The sequence below is a fragment of the Capsella rubella genome, unplaced genomic scaffold, assembly GCF_000375325.1.
Source record: "Capsella rubella cultivar Monte Gargano unplaced genomic scaffold, Caprub1_0 scaffold_5, whole genome shotgun sequence".
NCBI lineage: Eukaryota > Viridiplantae > Streptophyta > Magnoliopsida > Brassicales > Brassicaceae > Capsella > Capsella rubella.
In genome coordinates this window covers 3,336,214-3,355,412 of record NW_006238919.1, presented here as the reverse complement: position 1 = coordinate 3,355,412, position 19,199 = coordinate 3,336,214, and the positions used below count along the sequence as shown (strand labels likewise).

Sequence of the window (19,199 nt, the reverse complement as noted above, 5' to 3'; positions counted from 1 at the left end):
TTTCGTCACATGGCAGCCATTATAGGCAATAGGCATCAATAATTGAAGTATTTGATAATCTCCAAGACTTTGTAGTAGTGTAATTATTATACGATGATTATACGATTAATATTATACTATTGTTGACGTTAATATTCAAATTGATCATCTTTAATTGCAGTATTCATACAAATTCATAAATAAAATATACACACACTTGTTTCATTTGCGGTTTATTTAATTTGATCTAGCTTTCTGATTCCCATGTTATTAAAATTCAGCACTTTATTAACGTATCCTTTTTAACTCAAAACGCAAATCTTGCATCCACATACTGAAGTTTTGGTTACGTCTTTAATAAATTCGGATATATTTATTTGATAAATTCTACTATGATATTGTATACTTTACTAACAACAACATTTACCGGATGACCTAACAAATGGGTGGCTTTAATATCACGATAAATTTAGGTTTATTTTGGGTTTCTAACTCAAAACTAATTGATAATGAGTAAATTTTTCAACTACCGATGTGGGGTGTGTACTTCAGTAACATTGTTCACAATATTGCTTCTAGCTAAATTAGGTGGTGCATATTAATTATCGAGCGAATAAGCTGAATTTTAGTAATAATTTTAATTTTTTTAGTTTCGTCTGAATAAATAGTTTTATAATTTGTATTTTCTTATTAAGTGATTAAATATCCGACTGTTCGAACAATTTTTTGGATATCCGATTAGTATCTATTTAAAAGTATATATAATTAAAAACAAAAGTTAAAACTAGTTTTCAAATCATTAATTTGATAATTAAAAATCTATAAAAATATATATAAATACATTGAAACGATAGTTTATATACGTAAAATATCTATACATGTGTTAGACATGTAGATCTTTCAGTTGAAGGCAATATGAGAGGAGAACATGACCACGCAATCGGGCTTAGAAAGAAAAGTCACATCATACGGAGAACATGTCGATAAGATAAAAAAATAGACATATTTGTAGGGATTAGGCTAATGGGCCGGCCAGTTGTGGCCAAATATTGAAAAAAAAAAAAGAATAATAATAATTTGTACCTCCCTCTGGAAACTTTAGAAAACTGAACAAATATGTTCTATAGAAGAACCACTTCCTCCTCAAAAGAGTAGACAACCCAAACAAAAGAAAAGAAAGGGAAAGAAATATATCAATCCATGGAGACAGTGAAGGTTCAAACCATTGGTAAAGAGATCATTAAGCCATCAAAGCCATCTTCCAATGATCTCCCAACTCTTCAACTCTCTATTATGGATCAACTAATCCCTCAGGTCTACGCCGTTGCATTTCTTTTCTACACTAAAGATGATTTGATCTCTCAAGAACAAACTTCCCAAACTCTCAAAACTTCCCTGTCCGAGACCTTAACAAAGTTCCACCCTTTCGCTGGAAGAGTCAATGGAGTCACCATCGACAGTACCGATAAAGGAGCTGTCTTTGTGGACTCAAGCGTCGATGACTGCCTTCTCTCTGACTTCTTGAGATCCCCAGACACCAAATCTCTCCAACAGCTGCTTCCTTTTGACGCTGCAGAGCCCATTCCTACATGGCCATTGCTTCTTATGCAAGCAACCTAATTCAAGTGTGGTGGCATGGCCATCGGAATCTGCATGAGTCATAAGCTCGGCGATGCAGTCTCTATCTCAAACTTTATCCAAGCTTGGGCTGCTACAGCTCGAGGAGACGGCGACACGGTGGTCAGTCCTGAGTTTGGTTCCACAAAGATTTACCCACCAGCGTCCGGGGCCATTCAAGTTCCAGGGGAGGATCAACTAGGTAAGAGAACAAGTATCACAAAGAGATTTGTGTTCGTAGCATCTAAGATCGAAGAGCTAAGGAACAAAGTCGCTAGTGACGCTGTCCCTCGACCCACTCGGGTTCAGAGTTTGACTTCACTTATATGGAAATGTGTTGTGGCTTCATCAACAGACACAACCCGTGAGAAAGCTCTGTACCAAGCGAATAACTTGCGTCCCAAGATACCCGCTGTTTTGTCGGAAAACCTAATAGGTAACCCCTTGTTCTCCACCCTAACCTTGAATGGAAAAGACAACTTGGAGACTGTACAAATTGTCAAGGAACTAAAAAAAAGATCCGAGGAGGTATCCCATTTGGTTCAATATGAGGAAGGCTCAGCATCAATGACTATAGGTTTGAAATTGCTTGGGGCAATGGCGGAAACTAAGTTCAGCTACGAGGTTTATGACACACACACACACAGGTTCCTCTTTATAAGGCTTGCTTTGGTTGGGGATCTCCTGTTTGGGTCACTGGTAATGTTTCTCCCATCCTAGACAATGTGACCGTGTTGGTCGACTCTAAGGACGGACAAGGAGTCGAAGCATGGGTGACACTAGCTGAAGAGGAAATGTTATTGTTCGAACAGAACACAGAACTACTTGCCTTTGCCTTTCCAAATCCAAGTGTACTAATCTAAATCTTCGAGTCATAATGACCAAAGATGTCTATTTTTTATCTTAGCTAATTCACTAAAAATAAAGTATAACTTTTTTCTTTTTTTATCAACCAATAAAGTATATCTTAGGTACATATTTTTTCTTTTTTAGTTATAAGATCATTAATATTTATACAATATTTCCAAATTACTAATATAAATATTTTGAAATTTTGAAAGATTTGGCATAATGATTCTCTTATCATCTTTCAAATAAAGATTATGAGGCACGATAAAATTCACTTTCAACTTTCAAATATATAACTACGAGTACGATACGGGGACATGTAATTTAAATTGTTAAATTTAATTTTCACTTTACTATTTATTTCAAATAGTCAAACATGAAATAACGGGTACAAGAAGACAATGTATACTTTGGATAACAAAACATTATATAAACAATTTTTTCATAAAATACAGGATGAAAAATAAAGCTTACTACTTACGAGATGAGGTCATAAAATTTGGATGGTTAAATTCAGTTTCAAGTTTCAGATATCAAACATTCACAAATTTGATAAAAAAAAATAATTAATTCATATCTTATAAATGCTACAACAAATAAATATACCTACCAATTAAACCCCACCCGCACGTGGGGTCTAATTCTTTTACCTATTTCTCTATATGTTGTACTAAAATATATGTGTCGCATGGAAACATAAACGGATACGCTGAAACGAAACGTTTCAGAAACGAGAAAAATATTTTTATGAAATTAAGATTTGGAAACGCTATTAATATGTATATATATATATATAATATTAACATCAACCCTCCAAATAATATTAAGACAAAATATTTAAACTAACACGTTAATCTAAAATATATATACTAAATAGTTTAACTAAAAGTTAAATATTAAAACAGTGAAATCCATAAATTCAGATATTTATATATCATATATTATTGTGTATATGTGTATTTGATAAAATTAATCAGGTTTTAAAGGTATAAAAGTAATCATTTTATATATCATAAATCAAAATATTTGTTTATTGAGTTTCTAACTAAAACTGTAATATTTCGTCGGGTTTGCAAAATGGAAACATGAGTTTCTATCGTGTTTCTAAATAAAAAAAAATTAGGAACCATGTTTCCGTTATAGTTTCCGAGTTTCCAAGAGTTTCTGTTTCCAAAACGTTTTGGAAACGGGAAACGCACTTCGAAAAGACTTTCCATGCAACCTGACAAAAACGAGTAAGTTATTACTAAAACCACGGTTATGAGATGGAAAACATAACATATATGCGACAGAACATGATGAATGTTTGTCCCGAAATAGATCAACCACATTTTCTTACTATTTTATATGTAGTTTTCTTTACTAATCGCAAAAACAAAATCCGATAATTCTTTTTATTTAAGTCGAATAAAAAAACAAAAATACTAAACTAATACAACTTTGGGTTATGAATGTTAATAAAATTCCTAAATAGTATGTCTACAATCATGACCCCACACATGTGTAATATATTACAAACTTGATAACAAATTTAGTTTTTTGAAATTAATCCTGCACCTACATGCTGGTCCGAACCTAGTACAAACTTAACTAGATTCCAAACTAATAAAATTGAAGAAATTAAAATAATATTTCTTTCTTATTTTTATAGAAACTTTCAAGGATTTTATCGCTGAAGCTAGTTTAAGGGCTTTTCAAATTATAAAAGTCTAAATAAGAATATATTAGATTTTAACCTGCGTTACACCGCGAGACGATATTTTAGAATGACATTTTTTATCAATTTTGTTTAGTATATAAGATTGTACTACATGCTGGAGAAAAAAAATTTCTTCTCTATTTTGATTGTTAATTTTATGATTTAACCCGTGTAATATTGCATGACAACTTGTTTTTTATATAATGATAATTTGATCAACTTAACTAAATAAGTCTAATATCCAAAATAGTAAAATAATGTTGGCATAACATCTTTTGTTTAAATAGTCTAATTTCAGATTAAAATATTTTTGAGTTTTACTATACTAGACAATCCGTAAAAATATATATAATAATAATTATGTAAATTATAACCCGCTTATCACATGACCCGTGCTACACAATTATCAATAATACTTTAGAACATACATTTTGTTTATTGTTTGAGTTATATACGTCCCTTTTCAAAAATTCAAATTGTAACATATGCAAAAACAAATTATATTTTTATCATGCATATGTTTTAAGTAATAATATAAATTTTAAAACAAATAGGATCATATAAAGATATTGGAGAAATATTTAATTTATTAGGGAGAGATTTAAAGAAATTTTGTTAAATGTAATAAATATTGATTTCTAGTTTTGCAATTTTATTATGAATTAATTACATAATTTACCATAATTTTTTTTGTTATTTATTCAAATGGCAAGGGTTTAATTAGGCAATTATTACAAAATAAAATGTTATAACCCCAAATAGTACTCAAAAATGTTAATATAGATTAGTTTGGATATAACTGGATACTAACTTGATTCCAAATTTGAAGAAACTCTTTTATCTCTCCTCCCTTCGCTGAACATTGGGGGACTAATCCTTAAAGAGTGGTTGAGTTCCACTAGCTAGGTTAATCAAATTCTAACCAAGAATAGCCATTTTGAATTTACTGACCAGACCCAACAAAAAGTCTAACTTCTTGTAATACGCCCGATCAACTCGGCCCTCGTCGAGGCAATGTCGACTTAGATCCAAACAATCTTTGAAGGATTATGCATAATATATAAGAATATGGAAAATATCAAGAAAAAAATATATTTTTCTTTGAGAATAATATAGTTTAATGATATTCATCTGGTTTCGGAAATATATATATATAAAAGCAAAGCTCGGCCGCTAAGTAAATGACCCTTTTTTTACGCACTCAAGAACTCTAGCTCTAAGAGCATGTTCAATGGTAATACTTTGAATGGGTATCTAAAAAAATTAATTTGATTTCTTAAATAAGGCACATTAGACAAATATCTAAAGTTGGATCTCAAAATCAATTAATTCAAACTTTTTACTTTTTAAGATCCACCTTAAGACAGCCCAAATATCATTATTGTACATGCTCTTAAGTTTATAAACTAAAACCCTATCTTGTAACCTTCAAATTGTTCTTGATCAATAAAAAATACGTTCTCTTTACCATACAAACATCTCTTTAAAATTTTCATTTCGACTTAGCTGTGAGTTTAAATCTTACACTAACCTCCAAATTTAGAGGGAAGCATCTGAAAATATTATAATATTTTATTTGGACAACAAAAATTAATACACTTTATAACTGAAATAAGTAATTTAGTGAACAAATCTGACCAAAAATCAAAACTCATTTGAAGTGGTTAGAAAAAAGACAAAACCTCATCTGATACACGTTAATCTTGGCCTGTGGCACTTTGTTTATTCACTCATCTCCTTTAGTTGTTATTAGGGCCTAGGAAATATAATGATTAGGTCGTAAAGTAGAGATTATTAAAATGCTCGACTCTTTACTATATTTTTTGCTAAACTGCAAATATCATTAAAAATGAAAGTTTGGTTTTACAACCATTACATTGTTTCCTTGGCAAAAAGAATAAAACAAGGTAACAATAAAGCTTATACAGCTAATTAACCGATCATTACAACCAAAGGCTCATTAGACGTTTGAAGCGTTTCCTGAGTCTACGAGCTGTGATTGAATTCCTCACCTCTCGGTCGATACCCTTGAAGATGACCGAAGGGAGGATAGCAACTTGATTATGCAGCAAGTTGTTTCTCTGTTTCCATATGGCATTGGTTACCGATTGAGCCACCAGCTTGCGGAGAGTTGAGGGGGATCTGGAATTCTTTTCCTTAGTCCAGACGATTAATTCCCTCCAAGAGGAGAAAGACAATCGAGGAAGATCAAGCCTGAGGCTAACCGAGTGCCAAATAAACCGCGCAAAGTCGCAGAATAACATGAGATGGTCTCTAGTTTCCAGGTCAGAAGAACAAAAATCACAGGAAGAAACAATGTTCATACCCCAGCTAGTGAGTCTTGCTTTAGTCGGTAACCTGTCCAAATTAGCTATCCACATATTGAAAGCATTCCTGGGGATAGCACCTTTAAACCAAATAGAGTTGAACCAGTCAACTTGGGAGGCCCTCGGCCTTAGCACAGACCAAGTCTTAGCTGCAGAGAATGATGTGGAAGTCTTCTTATCTACCTCCCATTCGTAGTGATCATTAACATGGGAAGCACTCGGTAGATTTAAAGTGGTAAGAAAGACCATAAGGGTCAGTGCTTCTTCGGAACGCGGCTCAGGAAGAAGCCAACCAGCTTGATCACAAGCAGAAGAAACCGAGGCGTTAAGATGGACTCGGAGACTTCTTGGCCCTTCAATACCAAGATACTTGATGAGAGGACCAAAAGGAGTCCAATTATCAAACCAGAAGCTTGCTCTTCTTCCATTACCAACTACACATTTGATAAAGCCCTCAGCCAAATCTCTTAGGCGGAGAATAGATCTCCAGTTCCAGGAATCTCCCTGCTTCTCCACTTGGTTCCAAAAAGAAGTTTGATGGTTCCAATTGTGGAGCTTATGCCAAGCAACCCAAAGAGACCCACTAGTTGAAAAAAGGAGCCAAACAAGTTTGAGACATAGAGTTCTGTTCCAGCTTGCAAATCTTCTTAACCCCAATCCTCCCTCCTCTTTAGGCAAACAAACTTGAGCCCAGGAGACCTTTACTAACCCTTTCCCGTCGATTGTCCCCGCCCAAAGAAATCTTGAGCAAAGGGATTCAATTTTTCTAATACAACTCAGCGGAAGAATGAAAGCAGATATCCAAAAATTAACCATTCCAGAGATAACGGATGCAATAAGTTGAGTCCTGCCGGCAAAAGAGAGAGACTTAACCGCCCAAGAGTTGAAGCGACTAGAGATCTTCTCAATGAGAGGAGCATACTCTGACACCTTAAGCCTTCTACTCATTAAGGGGAGTCCCAGATAACGGATTGGGAGCGACCCAACAGTGAATCCATAGCTAGAAAGGGCTAAGGATTCAGGTTGGCTCAAACCCGCATGGTACAGCTGAGTTTTATCCCTGTTCATGTAAAGTCCCGACCACCCTGCGAAGTCCTCAAGCGTTTCATAAATACCGTGGAGAGAAGAGCTCATCCCATCAAAGAAGATCATAACATCATCAGCAAACATCAAGTGGGAAATTTGGAGCTCAGATGTTCTTGGGTGATAGGAGATGTAACCCGATTCATACCGAGATTGAAGCAATCCAGAAAACACCTCCATAGTTAGGACAAAAAGATAGGGGGACATAGAATCACCTTGACGAAGCCCTTTTGTACTCTTAAAATACCCAGTAGTTTGCCCATTCACAATGACCGAAAAGCTTGCAGTGGAAATACACTCATGGATCCACCCTATGAATTTTTCCGGAAAATTGATGGCTCTAAGGCAAGAAATAACAAATTCCCACCTTACCGAATCAAATGCTTTCCTCAAATCCACCTTAAGCATTGCACTCGGTTGAGCATCCTTTCTGTTATAGCCCTGGACTATCTCAGTTGCCAGTAAGACGTTTTCCAATAACAATCGGCCTGGCATAAAGGCAGATTGGCAATGGTTAATCGCTGAGGGAAGGAAAGCTTTAAGACGCCCTGCCAAAAGTTTAGAAATCACTTTATAAACCGTATTAAGGCAAGAAATGGGCCTGAAATCCGAGATCCGAGAAGCATTAGGGATCTTGGGAATGAGGACCAAGTTAGTAGCGTTCCATTGCTTGAGAATCTTCCCCGAACTAAAGAATTCCAACACATCATCAGTAATTTCTGTCCCAACAATGGACCAGGTTGTACAGAAGAACTCGGGAGTGAAGCCATCAGGGCCACTAGCCTTGTTTTTGGGAAGGGAGAAGAAAGCTTGACGGATATCTTCCCTAGTAAACAAAGAGTCAAGCTCTGTTTGTTGAATCTCAGAACATTTAAACTTAAGGATGTGAGAAACATCTTCTTGAACAAACTGGGAAGGCACTTGTTCTCCACCTAGAGAGGTCTGAAAGTAATCAACACAATGACTCTGGATTCCCATCTGAGAGTCAATGCGATTTCCTTCAGCATCATACAAAAAGTGTATATGGTTAATTGCCTGTCTGGAATTGGCCATTTTGTGAAAATAAGCAGAATTCATGTCCCCTTCTCTTATCCAAGTTACCCTCGATCTTTGGAAAAGGAAACTCTCCTCAGCAGTGGACAAAATGTACCATTTACGCTGCATCTCAAACTCCACCTCAGCATTAGACACACTAGGATAATGGAGCAATTGATTTTGAGCTTCTGTCAACCTAACATGAGCCTCAGCAGTTCTCTTCTCAATGTCTGAATAATTAAGCTTACTGAAATCCCTTATAATTTGCTTCAACGCTTTGAGCTTCTTAGAGACACGATACATTGCAGAGCCTGTAAGATTCAGGGAATACCAATGGTACCCAATTAAAAGAACAAACTCAGGATTCTTCAACAGAAAATTGTAGAACCTGAAAGGTTTCCTACACCTCGGCTTAGCCGTATGGAAGGAGACTTCACAGCAGGCATGATCAGAGAAATCCGGGTCACCAAACAGACCCAAAGAAGAGGGGAAGAGAGAGATCCACTTGTCATTCACAAGAATGCGGTCAAGCTTTTTTGCAATAGGGGCACTTTTCCTTTTATTCCACCATGTAAACGTGTTACCTCTAAAGTTGAGGTCGACTAGCCCAGCTTGGAGAAGAGTTTCTCTGAAAACTCTAGTAGGGCTGTCCACATTAAGATTGGCAGGGGAGGAGTGTTCTGAAGGATGAAGAGTTTGGTTAAAATCACCTAACACCAGCCAAGCTTTGTCCTGAAGAATACCATTAGAAGAGAGATCAATCAACTCTCTCCATAATTCCAGGCGAGAAGCTTCATCATTAGCAGCATAGATAGAGGAAATGAAAACAGGTTCAGCACAGTCTGGAAACTTGACTTCACAACAGATCATTTGCAGAGATTTGGAAACAATCACAACATGAATACTCGGATGCCATAAAACCCATATCTTTCCGAGATCAGAAAACTCATAATTATTATCAAAAGACCAACCTGGCAGCATCGAGTTAAGGAACTTATGCTGCTTAGGCTTCTTAACATGAGTCTCCACGAGACTACCAAAAAGTGATCGATGGTTACTATACCATTTTTTAAAACCGCGACGATGAGAAGCAGAATTCAAACCGCGGAGATTCCAACAAAAAGTGTCACTATCCATAAAAATTATAGGTTTTTGGGGCCATTGCCCCTCGCACTCCGCTGTTGCCGCTGCGACAACACCTTTGTGAACCTCAACTCGTCTTCTAGATCAGTATCCTCATCTTCAGTATGTTCAGATGGGACATCAGAAGAATCTGAATCCAAGTCTGAAGAAGAAGATTTATCGTGGACCACTTGAGTAGCCTTGCCTTTATCGGGGGGCTTCGACCCATCCGGGAGATTGGAAGAAGAAGCAACCTCCCGCCCTTTACTAGAATTGGCTACTGCCTGTGAAGACTTGGCTGGATCGAGGGATAAGGCCTTGGCCCTACTGCCAACAACCACCCATTCGCCTTCTTTAGGGACCGGTTTAGGAGTTTTTGATCTTCGTCTCCGAGCTTTCACCTTATCCGGAATAGGCTTAGAGGGAGGAGGAAGAGATTTGGCTTTGGAGCGAGGGCAGTCATCTGGAGAGTGAGAGGCCGAGTTACAAGGTTTACACATGATTGGGGCTGAATGACATCTTCGCAGGCTATGCCCCACTTCTTTGCAGTGAGAACAAATTGGGGGCATCCAGGGACTAGACACCTCCACTCTAGCGATCAATCCCGAACTAAATTGCGCATTGACAGCTTCAGGTAGCGGCTTTCGAGGGTCGATAATAGTAAAGACTTTTGCTACCTCGAGGTTCCGCTTATTCATGGTATCCGGGTGAAGATACAGAGGATGACCAACCAAACTTGCAATCCGCTGCAGTCCATCGTCATTAAAAAACTGAAAAGGGACCTTCCTAAGTTCCAGCCAAATGGGTGCAGAGGAGAGTTCCGGCTTTGAAGGAGTAAGGCCAGGTTCCCAATTAGCAACGAACATCGTTTGGCCTTCAATTTGCCAAAGACGTTGATTCAGGACCCGATTGCGAGTTTGCACATTAGGTATGCGAAATAGAAATGAGTTTCCTTCCATTCTCGATACCGAAATGTCTTTAAACTGCTTACTCCAAATTCCATTAACAATTGTGTGGATAGTTCCTTGAGCAGGAGGATCCGAGTAGAATTGACCAAGTATAAATGACTCCCAAGACTTTTGATGCTTTTCAATTAGCGAGTCGGGAATCTTAACACAAGCTTCACCAGATGGGAGGGTGAATGCCTTCCCTGCCTTCTGAAGCCTCTTAGAAGTTCCTTTGAACATATCGCACCAGCTCTCTATCGCAGCAGAGGAGCAATGGTCTGTGGAATCTGGGTTCGCCGCATCGACCTTGACGGGAGCAGCTTGCGCAGAAATTGATGAAGGTTCCTTGTCCTGGGACTGGATCGCTTCCGTTGGAGGAGATATCACCGGAGAAGGCGCAGGGGCTGAAACAGCCACTTGCTTCCCTTCGACATGCCCTAATTTTTCCAGATCTGAACCAGATCGCGGATCTGAAGATGGAGAGACGGCCGAGCTTGTCGTGGAGACCGCTACGAGGACGCCTTTATCTTGAGTGGTAACAGGAACCGAAGGGGAAGATGGGAGGCCGGAGCCCGAAGAAATGGAAGCGGAAGAAGCAGGGGAAGAGCCACCTTTGGAGGAGGAGGAGCCCCCCGAAGGATCTTTGCGAAGTCGCTTTTGCTTCCCCATGGGGAGGGAAGCGCAACAGGAATCCGACTCGCGGAGGAGCCGGCGCCGTTGGAGACGCCGGAGCTGGGCCGAGAATGAAACCACCTTATCGCCTTGTCGCCTTTGCTATCGCCTTGTCGCCTTTTCTTTTACTTTTCAAAATCTTGCGATCTATCTTAAATTTCAGTGACTCTTTACTATATATTATTTAGTTTTCCCATTTGAGACTACTAAATCAATTCTACCTTCTTCCTCAATGACGCTACACATCACTGAGACTGTCCGAGTCACCCCAGCAGCTGACTCAAACTCTGTCCTCTCAATCCCTTTAACTTTCTTTGACCTACCTTGGCTACTATTCCAACCTGTTAAACGTGTCTTCTTCTACAAACTCAAAGAGTCGACTCGTGAGCATTTCAACTCCATTATCCTCCCTAAGCTTAAGCTCTCTCTCTCCCTTGTCCTTTGCAACTACGTCCCTCTCACTGGCCACATCACATGGAACATAAACGAACCCAAACCAAGCATCGTGGTCGGTCCAAACGACGCTGTTTTGGTTACTATAGCCGAGAGTGAAGCCGACTTTTCAAATCTTTCAGGCTTTGGACAACGTCCTGTCTCTGAGTTACATGCCTTGCTTCCCAAGTTACCAGTTACGGATGACTCAGCCACAGCCTTCTCCATACAAATCACATTGTTCCCGAACCAAGGTTTCTCCATCGGCGTTGCAGCACACCACGCCGTTTTAGACGGGAAAACGTCAAGCACGTTCATCAAAACTTGGGCTCATATCACCAAACAACAACTTGAGAACGTCCCGGAGAGTCTAGTTCCATCTTATGACAGGTCGTTGATCAAAGATCCCACAGGACTCGATGAAAAGATGATAGAGATGGTGAGATCTCTCAAACAAGATAAAACCAAAGTTGTCTTAAGCTTGATTCCATTTCCCGCAAAAGAACTTGGAGATGACGTTGTCTTGGCCACGCTCGTGCTCTCTAAGGATAACATCGAGAGACTTAAAGAACGAGTCAAGAACTTGTCTACTTTTGTCATTGCGTACGCTTACACGTGGACATGCTACGTGAAGGCACGTGGAGGAGATGGAGAGAGATCAGTGAGTTTACTCTTCGTAGGAGATTTTAGAGAACGTTTGGATCCGAAGCTTCCGACAACTTACTTCGGAAACTGCATGTTTCCGGTGGGTTGTTATAACCGTAAGGCGTCGGAGTTTATGGTAGAGAAAGGGTTTGTTACGGCGGTTGAGATACTTAGTGATTTGGTCAAAGGGTTGACTTCAAGAAAGGTAGAGACTATAGCGGACTCCTTTGTGGAAGCATTTGGTTATCAGAGTTGGAGTACACAGTTTGTGACCGTAGCCGGGTCAACCCGGTTGGGAGTATACGAGGCGGATTTCGGGTGGGGAAGACCCGTTAAGGTTGATATTGCCTCTATTGACCAAGGTGCGATATCGATGGCAGAGCGACGTGATGAAACGGGTGGCGTGGAGATTGGAATGTGTCTGAAAAAGACAGAAATGAACATGGTCGTGTCTTTTTTCAACATTGGTTTACAAAGCTAAATCTTTTTTTGTTTTGTTTTGTGAAATATTAGTAATAAGGTAAAGCTTTGGTTAGTTGTTCTTGTTTATCTCACAACAAAATTATTGGGCATAGCATCAAAGAGAAATATCACTACTTAAAAAAAAAAGCGATTTAAACCTGTTGCCAAACAGAGAGATTTAAAGTTTTTCTAATGAAAACTATAGTATAAAATTCGTAAATCTGTTGCCAAACAACTTAGAAAACGGATAAACGGGCGGATTTTTTGACCCGCTAATGAAACCCAAACTTTTTTTGTTCTAATCATATCTTGTTAGGTGCGAAGAGTAATATATTTGAAACGACGGTCGGAATCACGTCTAAGGACAGTGGTCATATGAGGGTATAGGAGTGTCCATAGACTTTGGAATGTTGATTCTTCATATAGTGATCAATGGTTATGTTGTTCCCATGAATGTTTATAACATTTCTTTGAACCCTTTCCAAGGATTGCGTAGAGCATGTTGAGTCTAATACACATTTTGGGCGAGACAACCTTGACTAATTAAGCCATACCTAATATTTTTGTGAACCTAACACGTGATTAGTAGATTTTTAAATTATTTGGGTGATTTGTTTGTAATCTATTAACTGGTAAAAGAATAAAAAAGAAAAACAAATCTCTATGACAGCTAATTGTAGGGTATTTAGCTGACGCTGCATGTTATTTCTTCTAAATCTGATTTTGTTCATAATATATGTTCCTTATTCACCTCATAGGGCCTCCAGAGTTGAAACTAATTTTATATGCATTCGCCCTAATATATCTTCTTTTTTCACTTTTTTTATTGGGAGATACGACCAAAATTCCAAGATCATGATAAATTAACGAGAGTAAAAAACATAAAAATATTTAGAAAAAAATCATATTAGATTCACAAATAAGAAATTAAAAACGATGTTACACAATTCATTAAAGTATATATATATATATAAAGTATACACAATTCATTAAAGTATATATATATATATATATATATATAGATAGTAATTTCGGAAGATAAAGATTAATGTAAATAATATATTTAGAGAAAAAGATAAATTAAATATTTCTAAACTATTTTTAGATTCTTCTCAAACTTATCACATGATTTTACTTGTGTCTTTGTAAACAATATCGTCGATAATTATTTTATTATGTCGTTATATATTTTGTTAACTACGAAAGAGTATTTTTGTCCATTTTAAGATAACTAATTAACTTATTATTGAGACCTTGCTTTTTGTTTTTCAATCTTTTGGGTATATAGAGCAGTAATACTCTATCATAAAACCCTAATTTGTAATCATATTTTAATTTATGGAGTTTGCAGGTTGCGATATATTATAAATAACATGCAACGTCAGATAAATAACATGGAGCGTCAGCATCAATTAACAAATCATAGAGGTTTTTGTTTCTTTATATTATATATCGCTGCCAAATCCTCCAGTTATATGTATAGAGAACAAATCCTCCAAATACTTGGGTGTATTCAAAGTGAAATTTCAATTGATTTGTAAAAAGTTTACAAATCTACTGTTATTCAAACATGAATTTTAAAAAGTCTAATGAAATCTACTGTTATTCAACTAATGATTTCAAAATCCACCTTAAAATCCATTGTTATTGAAAAAAATTTGTGGATTTGACTTTTAATGATTTTGAAGGATTTCAGAGGATTTGGGAGGATTTCCTTAGTTAAAAATACAGAAATCCAAATCCCATGGTTTTTGGTGAGATTTAAAATGATTTTACAAAAGTCATATTAACTTCCCTAAAATCATCAAAATCATTTAAAAACCCAATAAAACTCAAATCTCTTAAAATTCCATTTTGAATACACTCCTCGTATACTATATGTTTGAATTTTTATAAGAAATATTTGATATATGTGATAACGTGTTTGAATTAAATGTAGTTAAAGAAAGTAAATTTCCGAGTGGTTGTTTCGAAAGGTTTTTAAATGAGCTGCAGTCAGCTTACCCTACAATTAACCATCATAGAGGTTTGTATTTCTTTATCCGTATTGTTTAATAGAATTTTGTACAAATAAAATTTTCATGGCGTCAATTTTTATAACTCTATTCTCCATATAAAAAAAATCATACTAGTTAAGAAATTTTACGGTCATGTACATTTATTTTCTAAAACTTTAAAGATAGATTTGAACTTCTAGTCATGAAGGCTTCAATTTTATATATATTCCTAAAAGTTTTACAAACATGATAGTAACAAAAATAGGCTATATTGCATATTTATTTCGATTTTGTAGGATTGACTTGCATTTTCTAGATTTGGAGGGTTAAGTTACAAAAATGGCGACGGGGATTTTAATTTTATTTTAGCAACTATTAGAGAATAAACAACCCATTTTATATATCTTCAAGTTCTAGAATAGATATTTTACAATTTTTAAGGAAGCGCTAGGTGATAAGTGGGAGGTAACCTAACATCTAGCGCCTAATTACATAATCGGAATGTAAACGGTTTTATGAATAAAATATAAAAATAAAGATGATAAAAAAAAAATTAATTGGTTTAAACACTATGGTTACGGTTTGAGCAATATCAAAAATTTAAATGACTAAGGATCTAAATAGTAACCGAGAAATTTTTGTTGAATCTAGCTGAATTGCTGAATGAGCATAATATTTAGTGACTTTTAACTGAATCCAGCTGAATTTTTGAATTTTTTTATGGTAACCATAACTGATTTAACGAATGAAATGTGAGTCCTTGCAAAAGATTATGATTGATTAACTAGCGACATCAGTCGAACAAAAAATTACCAAAAATATATAATATATAATTATTGAGAATATATGTTTAATACCTAAGGTGCAGAGGCCGACTCGAATGTCGGAGATGCGTCTAATATGTAATGTTGGATATACGATTATCTCAAAAGTCCTATGCCAGCGGCTTAAATTGGTTCTTCCGAATATTATCTCTGAGACACAATCGGCATTTGTGGCAGGAAAATTGATTTCTGATAATATTTTGATTGCACAGGAAATATTCCACGGATTACGTACGAATGTGTCATGCAAGAATAATTTTATGGCTATTAAAACTGATATGAGTAAGGCATATGATCGGGTTGAATGGGTTTTTATTGAATGGTTATTAAGGAAATTTGGTTTTGCAGAAAAGTGGATTACTTGGATTATGTATTGTGTGACTTCGGTGGAGTATAGTGTTCTTTTAAACGGTCAGCCTCACGGGGCCATTACACCAAAGAGAAGACTCCGACAGGTGGATCCTTTATCACCATATTTATTTATTTTATGTACAGAGGTTATAATCAGTAATATTTGGAAAGCTGAGCAGGATAAATTAATCACGGGGATCAAAGTGGCGAATAAGTGTCCACCTATCTCGCACCTATTATTTGCGGATGACAGTTTATTTTTCTGTAAAACTACACGGGATCAATGTGAGGCTATTTTGGGATTTCTGAAGAAATATGAGATGGCGTCCGGACAACAAATAATTTTTACGAAGTCTTCCATCCAATTTGGTCATAAGGTGGAGGAATCTATAAGACGGGAAATGCAGGGGATTACCGGGATTACTAATTTAGGAGGAATGGGGTCTTATTTAGGACTTCCAGAGAGTCTAGGAGGAGCCAAAACATAGGTGTTTTCCTTTGTCAGGGATAAATTGGACAATCATTTAAATGGGTGGTCGACTAAATTGTTATCTAAGGGAGGTAAGGAAATAATGATTAAATCGGTAGCTTCTGCATTACCGACTTATATTATGTCCTGCTTTAGGTTACCGAAAACGGTTACATCCAAACTCACCAGTGCGGTGGCGCAATATTGGTGGAGTACGAGTGGTCATTCAGGGGGGATGCATTGGCGAGCCTGGGAGAAAATGTGTTCAAGTAAGCATTTAGGCGGGCTCGGATTTAGTGATATTAATGATTTTAATACAGCACTTTTGGCTAAACAATTATGGAGACTGATGGAGTATCCGGAGTCCCTATTTGCAAAGGTTTTTAAAAGTCGGTATTACAGGAATTCATGTCCAGTGGACCCTATAAGATCGTACTCTCCTTCTTATGGATGGAGAAGTATTATCTCAGCTAGATCTCTGATAAATCAAGGGCTTATTAAACGAGTTGGAACGGGGGACACCATCGCAGTGTGGAGAGATCCTTGGATTCCAGCTCAATTCCCGAGACCAGCTATGTGTAATGGATGTTATGGATCCATCTCTTCAATTACGTCAATTGATTGATTATCAATCAGGTACATGGAAGATTGAGACTCTCAAAGCTATTTTCGCGCAAAGCGATGTTGAGTTGATAAGTGCCCTAGCTATAGGTCAAACGGAAACGGTAGATGCGGTAGGATGGAATTTCACAAAGACTGGGAAGTACTCAGTTAAATCAGGCTATTATGCAGCTCGGATGCCTGATCCAAAATATACAATCACACTAGTATATTACGGCTACTAACAAGATTTGGAAAGTACGCTGTCCACCTAAGATACAACATTTTATGTGGCAGCTACTAACAGGTTGTATTTCAGTATCCGTAAATTTAAATAGGCGAGGAATAAATTGCGATATACTATGTAGTCGGTGTGGTACTCAGATCAATTGGTGACAACTTGTCTGGTGGGAACTTTTAAATGTAACAACCCATCCCGGTGGGAACCGCTACCACATGGTACACCCCGCCTCATGGCAGCTAAAAGCGCTGCAGCGCATCGATCCTAACCTCTCTCCTGTGGGCCCAAACTGCATAGCCCACTTGCTCGCAGCCTCCTGGCCCACCAGGTAGGTTATTGGTGCGCCTGGCGTTCCTCGAACCCAGGTCCTCACCCTTTAACAACATTCCCACCAGACAAGTTGTCACCAATTGATCTGCAGGTCAATTGGTGACAACTTGTCTGGTGGGAATGTTGTTAAAGGGTGAGGACCTGGGTTCGAGTAACGCTAGCGCATCGACCCTAACCTCTCTCATGTGGGTCCAAACTGCGCATGTAGGCACTCTCCTGGCCCAGATGCACTCCTGGCCCACCAGGTAGGTTATTGGAGCTGGTGGGCCAGGAGTGCATGTGGGCCAAGAGAGTGCCTACATGCGCAGTTTGGGCCCACGAGAGAGAGGTTAGGGTCGATGCGGTGCAGCGCTGTAAGGTTGCCATGTGGCGGGGTGTGCCATGTGGCGGAATCCCATTGGGCGGGTTGTTACAGTTAATCACGCAATTTTTGAATGTTCACCAGCTCGACAATCCTGGGCGCTAGCCCAGGTACTAGTGGGACCTAATCAATTCCCGACTACGTCTATATATGCAAATATGGATTATCTTCAGGTTTTATCGACTTCAGATGCACAGTTTGATTTTTTCCCTTGGTTATTATGGTATATATGGAAAGCTAGAAATGGTAAAATGTTTGAGAATGTGGACAAATGTCCGTTGGATGTCACTAAACGAGCACAATATGAAGCAAAGGCTTGGCGAGAGGCACAAGTTGAAGACCAAAATGAGGTAGTGGAGGCCCGGGGTGATGGTCCTCGGACAATCGGAAGTGTTCCGACTTTTGCGCCCATCTCTTTTGGTTATATATGTTTTATTGATGGTTCTTGGAAAGATACAGATAAGTATACAAGTATAGGATGGTGTTGTTAGCAAGCTCATGATGGATCCATGTTTATGGGGGCCTCCAACCTCCGACGAAGCCTCACCCCTCTTCATTCAGAAGTGGAGGCTTTGGTGTGGGGCATGAGATGTATGATTAGCCACGACTTCAGAGATGTTGTTTTCTTGACGGACTGTTCCTATTTGGTGAAGATGGTGTCTTCTCCTTCAGAGTGGCCGGCTTTCTCTGTGTACCTGAACGATATCCAAGTTGATAGGGAAGAATTCTCAACTTTACTCTTTCTCTTATCCCAAGGAGTGCAAATGGCGTTGCGGATAATCTGGCCCGTAAAGTACGAGTCTTACCGTATGCTGCTAAGTTTGTAAACAATTGTCCCCTTCATTGGCTTTCTTAAAGTCAATCTTTTCGTTTTAAAAGGTTCTGTGATACTAAATCCAAATATTTCTAAGGTTTTAAAAAGTTTTAAACGACATTTATAAGGTTTTTAAAAGGTTTACAAAGTTTTTATAAGGTTTTTAAAAGGTTCTAAACGACATTTATAAGGTTTTTAAAAAGTTTACAAAGTTTTTATAAGGTTTTTAAATGTTTTTTAAAAGGTTTTTAAAATGTATTTATAAGGTATTTATGAAATAAATATATATATATATATATATATATATATATATATATATATATATATATATATATATATATAT

General features: G+C 37.5%; 2 protein-coding genes and 1 pseudogene across 2 annotated transcripts; all 3 read left to right on the top strand.

Annotated features, from left to right (window-relative positions):
• The first annotated feature begins 1,081 nt into the window (after window positions 1–1,081).
• Window positions 1,082–2,538, top strand: LOC17885141 (annotated as a pseudogene).
• Window positions 2,539–11,562: 9,024 nt separating this feature from the next.
• Window positions 11,563–12,888, top strand: LOC17885086 (phenolic glucoside malonyltransferase 2). The gene has a single exon (XM_023783509.1). The coding sequence runs from the start codon at window positions 11,563–11,565 to the stop codon at window positions 12,886–12,888; it is 1,326 nt and encodes a 441-aa protein (XP_023639277.1).
• A 5,312-nt stretch (window positions 12,889–18,200) lies between these two features.
• On the top strand, window positions 18,201–18,869 carry LOC111830455. The gene is made up of 2 exons (XM_023782315.1): window positions 18,201–18,392; window positions 18,534–18,869. The coding sequence occupies exons 1-2, from the start codon at window positions 18,201–18,203 to the stop codon at window positions 18,867–18,869; spliced, it is 528 nt and encodes a 175-aa protein (XP_023638083.1).
• Window positions 18,870–19,199: the final 330 nt, after the last annotated feature.

Excerpts from the sequence above, each read along its gene's own strand:
- LOC17885086 (XM_023783509.1), top strand. The coding sequence starts at position 11,563 with ATGACGCTACACATCACTGAGACTGTCCGAGTCACCCCAGCAGCTGAC.
- LOC111830455 (XM_023782315.1), top strand. The coding sequence starts at position 18,201 with ATGGATTATCTTCAGGTTTTATCGACTTCAGATGCACAGTTTGATTTT. Across the intron at positions 18,393-18,533 it reads AAGTTGAAGACCAAAATGAG|CAAGCTCATGATGGATCCAT; the intron begins GTAGTGGAGGCC and ends TGGTGTTGTTAG.